Consider the following 11,479-nt stretch of genomic DNA (forward strand, 5'->3'; position numbering starts at 1 on the left):
TTTGCTGCTCCTGGATTCTGGGAAACCCCAAAGGAACCAGTGCTATCCCCTCTCAGGTCCTGGGAAACCATAAAAGATTCAATTTGCTGCTCCTAGGAACTGGGAAACCCTAAAGGATCCAGTTTGCTGCCCCCAAACTCTGGAAAACCTCAAAGGATCCAGTTTGCTGCTCCTAGATTCTGGGAAACCCCAAAGGACCCGGTGCTATCCCCTCTCAGGTCCTACAAAACCATAAAAGATCCAGATTGCTGCCCCCAAACTCTGGGAAACCATAAAGGATCCAGTGATGGCCCCCCCATCCACCCCAGGCTCTGGAAAAACCATAAAAAAATTAAGCCTGCTGCCCCCAACTTCCATAAAGGACCCAGTGCTGTCCCCCCAAGTTTTGGGAAACCCTGAAGGATCCAGTTTGGTGCCCCTGGGCTCTGAGAAACCATAAAGGATTCCGTTTACTGCCCCCCACTTTGGGAAACCCCAAAGGATCCGGTTTGCTGCTCTTAGATTCTGGGAAAACGCAAAGGACCCAGTGCTGTCCCCTCTCAGGTCCTACAAAACCATAAAAGATCCAGTTTGCTGCCCCCAAACTTTGGGAAACCATAAAGGATCCAGTGCTGTCCCCCCCAGGTTTTGGGAAACCCTGAAGGATCCAAAGCTGTCCCCAAGTTCCGGGAAACCATAAAGGATCCAATTTGCTGCTCCCGGGCTCCGTGATTCCATGAAGGATCCCATTTTCTGCTTCCCCCCTCGGGAAAACTAAATGATCCAATTTGCTGACCCCAAGCTCTGGAAAACCCCAAAGGATCCAGTTTGCTGCTCCTAGATTCTGGGAAACCATAAAAGATTCAATTTGCTGCTCCTAGGAACTGGGAAACCCTAAAGGATCCAGTTTGCTGCCCCCAAACTCTGGGAAACCATAAAGGATCCAGTGATGTCCCCCTCCCCATCCACCCCAGGCTCTGGAAAAACCATAAAAAAATTAAGCCTGCTGCCCCCAACTTCCATAAAGGAACCAGTTCTGTCCCCCCCAGGTTTTGGGAAACCCCGAAGGATCCAAAGCTGTCCCCAAGTTTTGGGAAACCATAAAGGATCCAATTTGCTGCTCCCAGGCTCCGTGATTCCATCAAGGATCCCATTTTCTGCTTCCCCCCCTCTGGAAAACCCTAAATGATCCAATTTGCTGACCCCAAACTCTGGGAAACCCCAAAGGATCCAGTTTGCTGCTCCTAGATTCTGGGAAACCATAAAAGATTCAATTTGCTGCTCCTAGGAACTGGGAAACCCTAAAGGATCCAGTTTGCTGCCCCCAAACTCTGGGAAACCCTAAAGGATCCAGTTTGCTGCTCCCAGGTTCTGGGAAACCCCAAAGGACCCAGTGCTATCCCCTCTCAGGTCCTACAAAACCATAAAAGATCCAGTTTGCTGCCCCCAAACTCTGGGAAACCCTAAAGGATCCAGTTTGCTGCTCCCAGGATTTGGGAAACCCCAAAGGACCCCCCCCATTTGCTGCCCCCTCCCCACAATTCATCCCCGTGCTCAGTTCAGCGCAGGAGCTGAGGGTGAGGGGGGCTTTATTGGGGGTGGGGGGCAGGACCACCAAATTGGGGGCGCTGAGGGAGCTTTGGGGGGCTCTGGGGAGCTTGGGGGGTCTTTGGGGGGCTTTGGGGGGCTTTGGGGGGCTCCTCCTGCGGCCCAGCGCTGCCTCAGAAGCTCGGCCGCTCCTTCTTGAGGTTCTTGTAGTCGGTGGAAACTGCCAGAAACTGCGGGAGAGAGGGGGTCACTGCAGCACCCCAATGTCACACAGAGTCACTGCAGCCCCCTCAGCGTCACTGCGGCCTGGCCTTGGTGCCCCCTCCCCAAATTCGAGCGCAAAACGTGAGAAAAACTCCAGGTTTTACCCTAAAAGTGCCCTAAAAAGTGGCTGAATCCCCCCTCACCCCACACGCTGCCAACCTCCTGGGAAACCCTAAAGTGTCCCCCCAGTGCCCCCTCCCCAAATTTGAGTATTTGGGGGTGGTCTCTGCTCCAGGGATGATCCCCCTTTCCCTTTCCTGAAGAAAACTCAGTGTTTTACCCTAAAAGTTGCTCCCTTACCCCAAAATTGTCTCTGGGAAACCCTAAAGAGTCCCCCCAGCGTCACTGCAGCCTTGGGGCCTTGGTGGTCTTGGTGCCCCCTCCCCAAATCTGAGCACAAACATTTTGGGGTCTCTGCTCCAGGACTGATCCCCCTTTCCCTTTCCTGAATATTTTGCCCTAAATGTGCCCTAAAAGTGGCTGAATCCCCCTCAAAATTGCATCTGGGAAACCCTAAAGTGTCCCCATAGTGTCACTGCAGTGTTATCCAGTGCCCCCTCCCCAAATTTAAGCACAAATATTTGGGGGGGTTCTACTCCAGGGCTGTTCCCCCTTTCCCTTTCCTGAAGAAAATGCAGTTTTACCCTCAAAGTGGCTGAATCCCCCCCCCAAATTACCTCTGGAAAACCCTGAAGTGTCCCCTCAGTGTCACTGCGGCCTGGCCTTGGTGTCACCCAGTGCCCCCTCCCCAAATTTCAGCACAAACACGAGGAAAACTCAGCGTTTTACCCCAAAAACGCCCTAAAAAAATCCCTCCCCCCGACACTCCCAGCCCTCCCAGTTCACCCAGCGCTCACTTTGTACTGGTCTGTGGGGCTCAGCTTGTTCCAGGGCTCTGGATTGTTCTTCCTGTCCCAGCTGCGAGGGGGTGACAGGAGGGGGGACATCAACACCTGCGAGAATTTGGGGGACAGACCCCTCCCCACCCCATGGGACCCCCCAAAAAGCGCCCCCAGTCCCGTCCCAGTTCTCCTTGGAGCCAAACTGGTCCCGTGCTGTCCCTGAGGGGCTGGGGGGGGGTCGGCAGGGCCGTGGGAGGGGTCCCTGGGGACAGCAGCTCCTCTTGTCCCCCCTTTTCCGTCCTCCCCCCCCCGCTTTTTTCCATCCCCACCCCTTTTTTTCCATCTCTCCGTCCCCTTCCTGTTCTGCTGGTGCTGCCAAGAGCAGAATTTTCCGTGTGGGAAGATTTTTTTTTGTGTGTGTGTGTGTGTGGATTTCCCACCCCTGGAGCTGGGTCTGGCCATTGGGCTGAGCCCCACGCTGTGCTCTGGGGGTGTGGGGTGAGCCCCAGGGGTGCCCAGGTGTGCCCAGGTGACCCCCAGGTGTGCCCAGGGCACCTCAAGCTGTACCTGGCATCGGGGCTGTACACACTGGGCACCTCTGGCCCCACATTTCCTCACTCTGGGAGTGTGGGGTGACCCCCAGGTGTGCCCCAAGGGTGCCCAGGTGTGCCCCAGGTGTGCCCCAAGGGTGCCCCAAGGGTGCCTGACATCCTGGCTGTACAGTGCCAACCTCACCAGGTTCATCCTGGGCACATCTGGCCCCAAATTTCCCCACTCTGGGGGAGTGGGGTGACCCCCAGGTGTGCCCCAGGTGTGCCCAGCCACACCTGACATTTGGGCTGTGCAGTGCCAGCCACACTGGGCACCTCTGACCCCCACTCTGGCAGCGTGGGGTGACCCCCAGGTGTGCCCAGACGTACCCCAGGTGTGTCCAGGGATGCCCAGGTGTGCCCAGAAGTACCCCAGGTGTGCTCAGGGGTGCCCAGGTGACCCCCAGGTGTGCCCAGCCACACCTGACATTGGGGCTGTACAGTGCCAGCCTCACCAGGTTCATTCTGGGCACCTCTGGCCCCCACTCTGGCAGCGTGGGGTGACCCCCAGGTGTGCCCAGGGATGCCCAGGTGTGCCCAGACGTACCCCAGGTGACCCCCAGGTGTGCCCAGGGATGCCCAGATGTACCCCAGGTGACCCCCAAGTGTGCCCAGGGATGCCCAGATGTACCCCAGGTGACCCCCAAGTGTGCCCAGGGGTCCCCAGGTGTGCCCAGATGTACCCCAGGTGACCCCCAAGTGTGCCCAGGGATGCCCAGATGTACCCCAGGTGACCCCCAAGTGTGCCCAGGGATGCCCAGGTGTGCCCAGACGTACCCCAGGTGACCCCCAAGTGTGCCCAGGGATGCCCAGATGTACCCCAGGTGACCCCCAAGTGTGCCCAGGGATGCCCAGATGTACCCCAGGTGACCCCCAAGTGTGCCCAGGGATGCCCAGGTGTGCTCAGATGTACCCCAGGTGACCCCCAGGTGTGCCCAGGTGTGCCCAGATGTACCCCAGGTGACCCCCAAGTGTGCCCAGGGGTGCCCAGGTGTGCCCAGATGTACCCCAGGTGACCCCCAGGTGTGCCCAGGGGTGTCCAGGTGTGCCCAGACGTACCCCAGGTGTGCTCAGGGGTGCCCAGGTGACCCCCAGGTGTGCCCAGGGGTGCCCAGATGTACCCCAGGTGACCCCCAAGTGTGCCAAGGGATGCCCAGGTGTGCCCAGACGTACCCCAGGTGACCCCCCAGGTGTGCCCAGCTGTGCCAACCCCTACCTGACATCAGGGCTGTACAATGCCAGCCTCACCAGGTACAGCACCGCGCTGCCCAGCCCCACGCTGATGAAGCCAATGAGAGGAACGAGCTGCAAAAAAAAGGAGAAAAAATAAATAAATAAAAAGAGGGGAAAAAAAAGAAAAAAAAAAAAAGAAAAAAAGAGAAAGAGAATTGAAAAATGCCCCAATGAAATGAATATTTATCAGGCAGAGCGAAGGCAGAGCTGACACCCGCGAGATTTACAGGGGAGAGGTGGCCCAGGAGTGCCGAGCTCCAGCTGGAGCTGTCAGCCCGAGTGACGGAATGCAAGCGGCGAGAGGAAAAATCGCCTCGTGCGGAAAAGGAATTGGGCTCGGAATGAGAAATTGGCTCCCTCAGCCTCGGGCTGCCCGGGGCTGGGCTGCTGAGGAGATGGGGGAGGAATTCCTGGTGATCCCAGTGAATCCCAGTGAATCCCAGTGCTCCCAGTCAGGGCTGAGCCGCGGTTTGTGAAGGATTTGGGGCTGAGCGTGCAATTCCCAGTGCTCCCAGTGCTCCCAGTGCTCCCAGTGAAGGCTGAGCCTCGGTTTGTGGAGGATTGGGGCTGAGCACCCCATTCCCAGTGCTCCCAGTGCTCCCAGTCAGGGCTGAGCCGCGGTCTGTGGAGGATTTGGGGCTGAGCACCCCATTCCCAGTGCTCCCAGTGAATCCCAGTGCTCCCAGTGAGGGCTGAGCCACGGTTTGTGAAGGGTTTGGGGCTGAGCACACCATTCCCAGTGCTCCCAGTGCTCCCAGTGCTCCCAGTCAGGGCTGAGCCACGGTTTGCGAAGGATTTGGGGCTGAGCACCCCATTCCCAGTGCTCCCAGCGCTCCCAGTGCTCCCAGTGAGGGCTGAGCCACGGTTTGTGAAGGATTTGGGGCTGAGCGTGCCATTCCCAGTGCTCCCAGTGCTCCCAGTGAGGGCTGAGCCGCGGTTTGTGAAGGATTTGGGGCTGAGCACACCATTCCCAGTGCTCCCAGTGCTCCCAGTCAGGGCTGAGCTGCGGTTTGTGGGTCCTTCCTGAAGGATTTCGGGCTGGCGATCCCATTTTCAGCATTCCCAGTGCCCCTGGTCAGAGCAAACCTGGGTTTGAGGCTAAAATCCTAAAGGATTTGGTCCTGAACAGCCCATTCCCAGTGCTCCCAGTGCTCCCAGTCAGAGCAAACTCCAGTTTGTGACTCCTTCCTGAAGGATTTGGGACTGGGGACCCCATTCCCAGTGCTCCCAGTGCTCCTGGTCAGAGCAAACCCCAGTTTATGGTTTTTCCCTGAAGGATTTGGTTTTGGGGACACTATTTCCAGCATTCCCAGTGCTCCCAGTGACTCTGCTCAGGGTTGAATGTCACTTTAGGGCTCCTCCCTAAAGGATTGGGTCCTGGGGACCCCATTTCCCGCATTCCCAGTGCTCCCAGTGCTCCCAGTCAGAGCAAAGCCCAGTTTATGGTTCCTCCCTGAAGGATTTAGTTCTGGGAACCCCACTTCCAGCATTCCCAGTGCTCCCAGTGCTCCTGGTCAGAGTGAAATCCTATTTATGGTTCTTCCCTGAAGGATTTGGAGCTGAACACCCCATTCCCAGTGCTCCCAGCGCTCCCAGTCAGAGCAAACTCCGTTTTGTGGCTCCTCCCTGAAAGACTTGGGGCTGGGGATCCCATTTCCAGTGCTCCCAGTGCCCCTGGTCAGAGCAAACCCCAGTTTATGGTTCCTCCCTGAAGGATTTAGTTCTGGGAATCCCATTTCCAGCATTCCCAGTGCTCCCAGTGACTCCAGTCAGGGCTGAGCCTTGGTTTGTGGCTCGTTCCTAGAGGATTTGGGGCTGAACCCCCCGTTCCCAGTGCTCCCAGTTCTCCTGGTCAGAGCGAACCCCACTTTATGGTTCTTCCCTAAAGGATCTGGGGCTGAGCACTCCATTCCCAGTGTTCCCAGGGTCTCCAGTCAGGAGTGGCTCCTCCCTGAAGGATTTGGGGCTGGGGACCCCATTCCCAGTGCTCCCAGTGCTCCCAGTCACAGCAAACCTTGGTTTGTGGCTCCTCCCTAAAGGATTTGGGGCTCAACGCCCCATTTCGAGCATTCCCAGTGCTCCTGGTCAGAGCAAACCCCAGTTTATGGTTCCTCCCTGAAGGATTTAGTTCTGGGAACCCCATTTCCAGCATTCCCAGTGCTCCCAGTGCTCCTGGTCAGAGTGAAATCCTATTTATGGTTCTTCCCTGAAGGATTTGGCGCTGAACACCCTATTCCCAGTGCTCCCAGTGCTCCCAGTCAGAGCAAACTCCAGTTTGTGGCTCCTCCCTGAAAGACTTGGGGCTGGGGATCCCATTCCCAGTGCTCCCAGTTCTCCTGGTCAGAGCAAACCCCAGTTTATGGTTTTTCCCTGAAGGATTTGGTTTTTGGGGACACTATTTCCAGCATTCCCAGTGCTCCCAGTGACTCTGCTCAGGGTTGAATGTCACTTTAGGGCTCCTCCCTAAAGGATTGGGTCCTGGGGACCCCATTTCCAGCATTCCCAGTGCTCGCAGTGCCCCCGGTCAGAGCAAACCTCGGCTTATGGTTCTTCCCTGAAGGATTTGAGGATTTGAACACTCCATTCCCAGTGCTCCCAGTCAGAGCAAACCCCTAATTATGGTTCTTCCCTAAAGGATTTGGTCCTGGGAACTCCATTCCCAGCGCTCCCAGTGCTCCCAGTCAGAGCAAATCTTGGTTTATGGTTCCTCCCCTAAAGGATTTGGTCCTGAACACCCCATTCCCAGTGCTCCCAATGTTCCATTCCCAGTGCTCCCAGTCACTCCAGTCAGAGCAGGTCTTGGTTTATGGTTCCTCCCTGAAGGAGGAAGGGGATGGAGTGGGGAGAGAGGATTCGGGGCTGAACCTCCCATTTCCAGCATTCCCAGTGCTCCCAGTGACTCCGCTCAGGGTTGAATGTCACTTTATGGCTCCCTCCCTGAAGGATTTGGTTCTGGGGACCCCATTTCCAGCATTCCCAGTGCTCCCAGTCCTCCCAGTCACAGCAAACCTCAGTTTGGGGCTCCTCCCTAAAGCATTTGGGGCTGAACCCCCCATTCCCAGTGCTCCCAGTGCTCCCAGTCAGAGCAGACCCCAGTTTATGGTTCCTCCCTGAAGGATTTGGTCCTGGGGACTCCATTTCCATTCCCAGTGCTCCCAGTGACTCCAGTCAGGGCTGAGCCTCATCTTGGGGCTCCTCCCTAAAGGATTTGGGGCTGAACCCCCCCATTCCCAGTGCTCCCAGTGCTCCCAGTGCCCCTGGTCAGAGTGAATCCCAGTTTATGGTCCTTCCCTGAAGGATTTGGAGCTGAACACCCCATTTCCAGCACTCCCAGTGCTCCCAGTCACTCCCAGTCAGGGCAAATCTTGGTTCATGGTTCCTCCCTGAAGGAGGGAGGGGATGGAGCAGGGGGAGAGAGGAGGGGATGGAGCTCCCAGTGTGTCCCAGTCCATCCCAGTACAAGGAACAGTGTCCCAGTCCATCCCAGTACAAGGAACAGCATCCCAGTACAAGCAACAGTGTCCCAGTCCATCCCAGTACAAGGAACAGCGTCCCAGTAAAAGGGAACAATGTCCCAGTCCGTCCCAGTACAAGGATCAGTGTCCCAGTCCATCCAGTACAAGACCCAGAAGCTCCCAGTATGTCCCAGTCCATTCCAGTACAAGGAACAGAAGCTCCCAGTCCATCCCAGTACAAGGAACAGTGTCCCAGTAAAAGGGAACAATGTCCCAGTCCGTCCCAGTAAAAGGATCAGTGTCCCAGTCCATCCCAGTACAAGGAACAGAAGCTCCCAGTATGTCCCAGTCCATCCCAGTACAAGGAACAGCATCCCAGTACAAGGAACAGTGTGCCAGTAAAAGGGAACAATGTCCCAGTCCATCCCAGTAAAAGGATCAGTGTCCAGTCCATCCCAGTAAAAGGAACAGAAGCTCCCAGTATGTCCCAGTCCATCCCAGTACAAGGAACAGAAGCTCCCAGCGTGTCCCAGTCCATCCCAGTACAAGGATCAGTGTCCCAGTCCATCCCAGTACAAGGAACAGAAGCTCCCAGCGTGTCCCAGTCCATCCCAGTACAAGGAACAGAAGCTCCCAGTGTGTCCCAGTCCATCCCAGTACAAGAAACAGAAGATCCCAGTATGTCCCAGTCCATCCCAGTACAAGGAACAGCGTCCCAGTAAAAGGGAACAATGTCCCAGTCCATCCCAGTAAAAGGATCAGTGTCCCAGTCCATCCCAGTACAAGACCCAGAAGCTCCCAGCGTGTCCCAGTCCATCCCAGTACAAGGAACAGAAGCTCCCAGTATGTCCCAGTCCATCCCAGTACAAGGAACAGAAGCTCCCAGTACGTCCCAGTCCATCCCAGTACAAGGAACAGAAGCTCCAGTCCATCCCAGTACAAGGAACAGTGTCCCAGTCCATCCCAGTACAAGGAACAGAAGCTCCCAGTGTGTCCCAGTCCATCCCAGTACAAGGAACAGAAGCTCCCAGTATGTCCCAGTCCATCCCAGTACAAGGAACAGAAGCTCCCAGCGTGTCCCAGTCCATCCCAGTACAAGGAACAGAAGCTCCCAGTATGTCCCAGTCCATCCCAGTACAAGGAACAGAAGCTCCCAGTATGTCCCAGTCCATCCCAGTACAAGGAACAGAAGCTCCCAGTATGTCCCAGTCCATCCCAGTACAAGGATCAGTGTCCCAGTCCATCCCAGTACAAGGAACAGAAGCTCCCAGTACGTCCCAGTCCATCCCAGTACAAGGAACAGAAGCTCCCAGCGTGTCCCAGAGGGCCGGGGGCTCCCTGGGAGGAGGAAAACGGGGAGGAAGAAGAGGCTGAGGAAGGTCCCAGAGCAGCAGGAATGGGGCTGGGGGGGTCCCTGGGAGGAGGAGGATGAGGAGGCCCAGGAGGAAGGCTGAGGAGGATGACGATGATGCAGGGGGTCCCTGGGAGGAGGATGAGGGGGATGAGGAGGATGAAGGGGTCCCTGGGAGGAGGATGAGGAGGATGAGGAGGATGAGGAGGATGAGGAGGATGAGGAGGATGAGGAGGGGCCTGGAAGAAGGATGAGGAGGATGAGGATGATGAGGGGGTCTCTGGGATGAGGATGAGGAGGGGTCCCCGGGATGAGGATGAGGAGGGGGTCCCTGGAGGAAGGCTGAGAAGGATGACGATGATGAGGGGGTCTCTGGGATGATGATCATGAGGGGGGTCCCTGGAGGAAGGCTGAGGAGGATGATGATGATGAAGGGGTCCCTGAGAGGAGGATGAGGAGGATGAGGAGGATGGGGAGGATGAGGAGGATGGGGAGGATGAGGAGAATGAGGAGGATGAGGAGGATGAGGAGGATGAGGAGGATGAGGAGGATGAGGAGGATGGGGAGGATGGGGAGGATGGGGAGGATGGGAGGATGAGGAGGATGAGGGGGATGAGGAGGATGAGGAGGATGAGGAGGATGAGGAGGATGGGGAGGATGGGGAGGATGAGGAGGATGGGGAGGATGGGGAGGATGAGGAGGATGAGGGGGATGAGGAGGATGAGGAGGATGAGGAGGATGAGGAGGATGAGGAGGGGCCCTGGGAGGAGGATGGGGAGGATGAGGAGAAGAGGAGGATGGGGAGGATGAGGAGGAAGAGGAGGATGAGGAGGTCCCTGGGAGGAGGATGAGGAGGATGAGGAGGATGGGAGGATGGGGAGGATGAGGGGGATGAGGAGGATGAGGAGGATGAGGAGGATGAGGAGGGGGTCCCTGTAGGAATGCTGAGGAGGATGATGATGATGAGGGGGTCCCTGAGAGGAGGATGATGGGGTCCCTGGGAGGAGGATGAGGAGGATGGGGAGGATGGGGAGGATGGGGAGGATGAGGGGGATGAGGAGGATGAGGAGGATGAGGAGGGGGTCCCTGTAGGAATGCTGAGGAGGATGATGATGATGAGGGGGTCCCTGAGAGGAGGATGATGGGGTCCCTGGGAGGAGGATGAGGAGGATGGGGAGGATGAGGAGGATGGGGAGGATGAGGAGGATGAGGAGGATGAGGAGGATGAGGAGGTCCCTGGGAGGAGGATGGGGAGGAAGAGGAGGATGAGGAGGACGGGGAGGAAGGCTGACTCACCCCGGGGTGCCGTTTGACGTGGCGGGAGAAGATCCCCCCGCTCAGGGGACCCTTCATGGCCGCGCTGCGATCGCTGCGGCCGCTGCCGAGCTCCGAGCGAGGCTGGGCCGGGCTGGGCGGGACGGGAGGGACGGGAGGGGACACCCAGGGGACACGAGGGGACAGCAGGGGACACCCAGGGGACAGGAGGGGACACCAGGGGACACCAGGGGACACCCAGGGGACAGGAGGGGACACCAGGGGACACCCAGGGGACACCCAGGGGACACGAGGGGACACCAGGGGACACCCAGGGGACAGGAGGGGACAGCAGGGGACACCCAGGGGACAGGAGGGGACACCCAGGGGACAGGAGGGGACAGCAGGGGACACCCAGGGGACACCCAGGGGACAGGAGGGGACACCCAGGGGACACCCAGGGGACACCCAGAACGTCACACTGATAAAGCCGTGGCAAACTTGGTACTGATGCACCAATTCATTCCAGACAAAATATTAACTATTTTATCGTTTACTACGAACTAATATTTAAATTTCATTTTAAGCTGGTTTTTTTTTTTTAATCTTGACGTTTTTATTTTTTTTTAATTCGAATAATTAAATTATTTTTTAATCAAATCATTAAAATAATTAAATTATTTGAACAAAAGAAACCCACATTATCCAAATCACTCGTCATCAATACGCTTTCAATTCACCTTCCTCTATATTTCCTAATATCAAAAACAACCAACCATCATCATCATCACTCCATAACCCACCCCAAACATGGAATTAACCCCAGAACTACTAACCAAAAAAACCCAAACAAAAATACAAAAACACAAACCACGATCATAAATCATCAACCATCCACCCGCCAAATTAAATTTTACGGTTTTTTTTGTAGCTTATTTAAAGCACGAGAGCCCGGGGACAGGG

General features: G+C 56.4%; 1 protein-coding gene across 1 annotated transcript; it reads right to left on the minus strand.

Annotated features, from left to right (window-relative positions):
- Positions 1-1,631: 1,631 nt before the first annotated feature.
- On the minus strand, positions 1,632-10,654 carry NDUFA4L2 (NDUFA4 mitochondrial complex associated like 2). Its single transcript, XM_063179405.1, has 4 exons — positions 10,559-10,654; positions 4,440-4,528; positions 2,649-2,709; positions 1,632-1,757 (listed from the first exon to the last, which is right to left on the minus strand). Exons 1-4 carry the CDS (start codon positions 10,613-10,615, stop codon positions 1,701-1,703), a joined length of 264 nt encoding a protein of 87 aa, XP_063035475.1. The 5' UTR covers positions 10,616-10,654; the 3' UTR covers positions 1,632-1,700.
- Between the last annotated feature and the right edge of the window lie 825 nt (positions 10,655-11,479).

The sequence above is a fragment of the Melospiza melodia genome, chromosome 31 (genome assembly GCF_035770615.1).
Source record: "Melospiza melodia melodia isolate bMelMel2 chromosome 31, bMelMel2.pri, whole genome shotgun sequence".
Lineage (NCBI taxonomy): Eukaryota > Metazoa > Chordata > Aves > Passeriformes > Passerellidae > Melospiza > Melospiza melodia.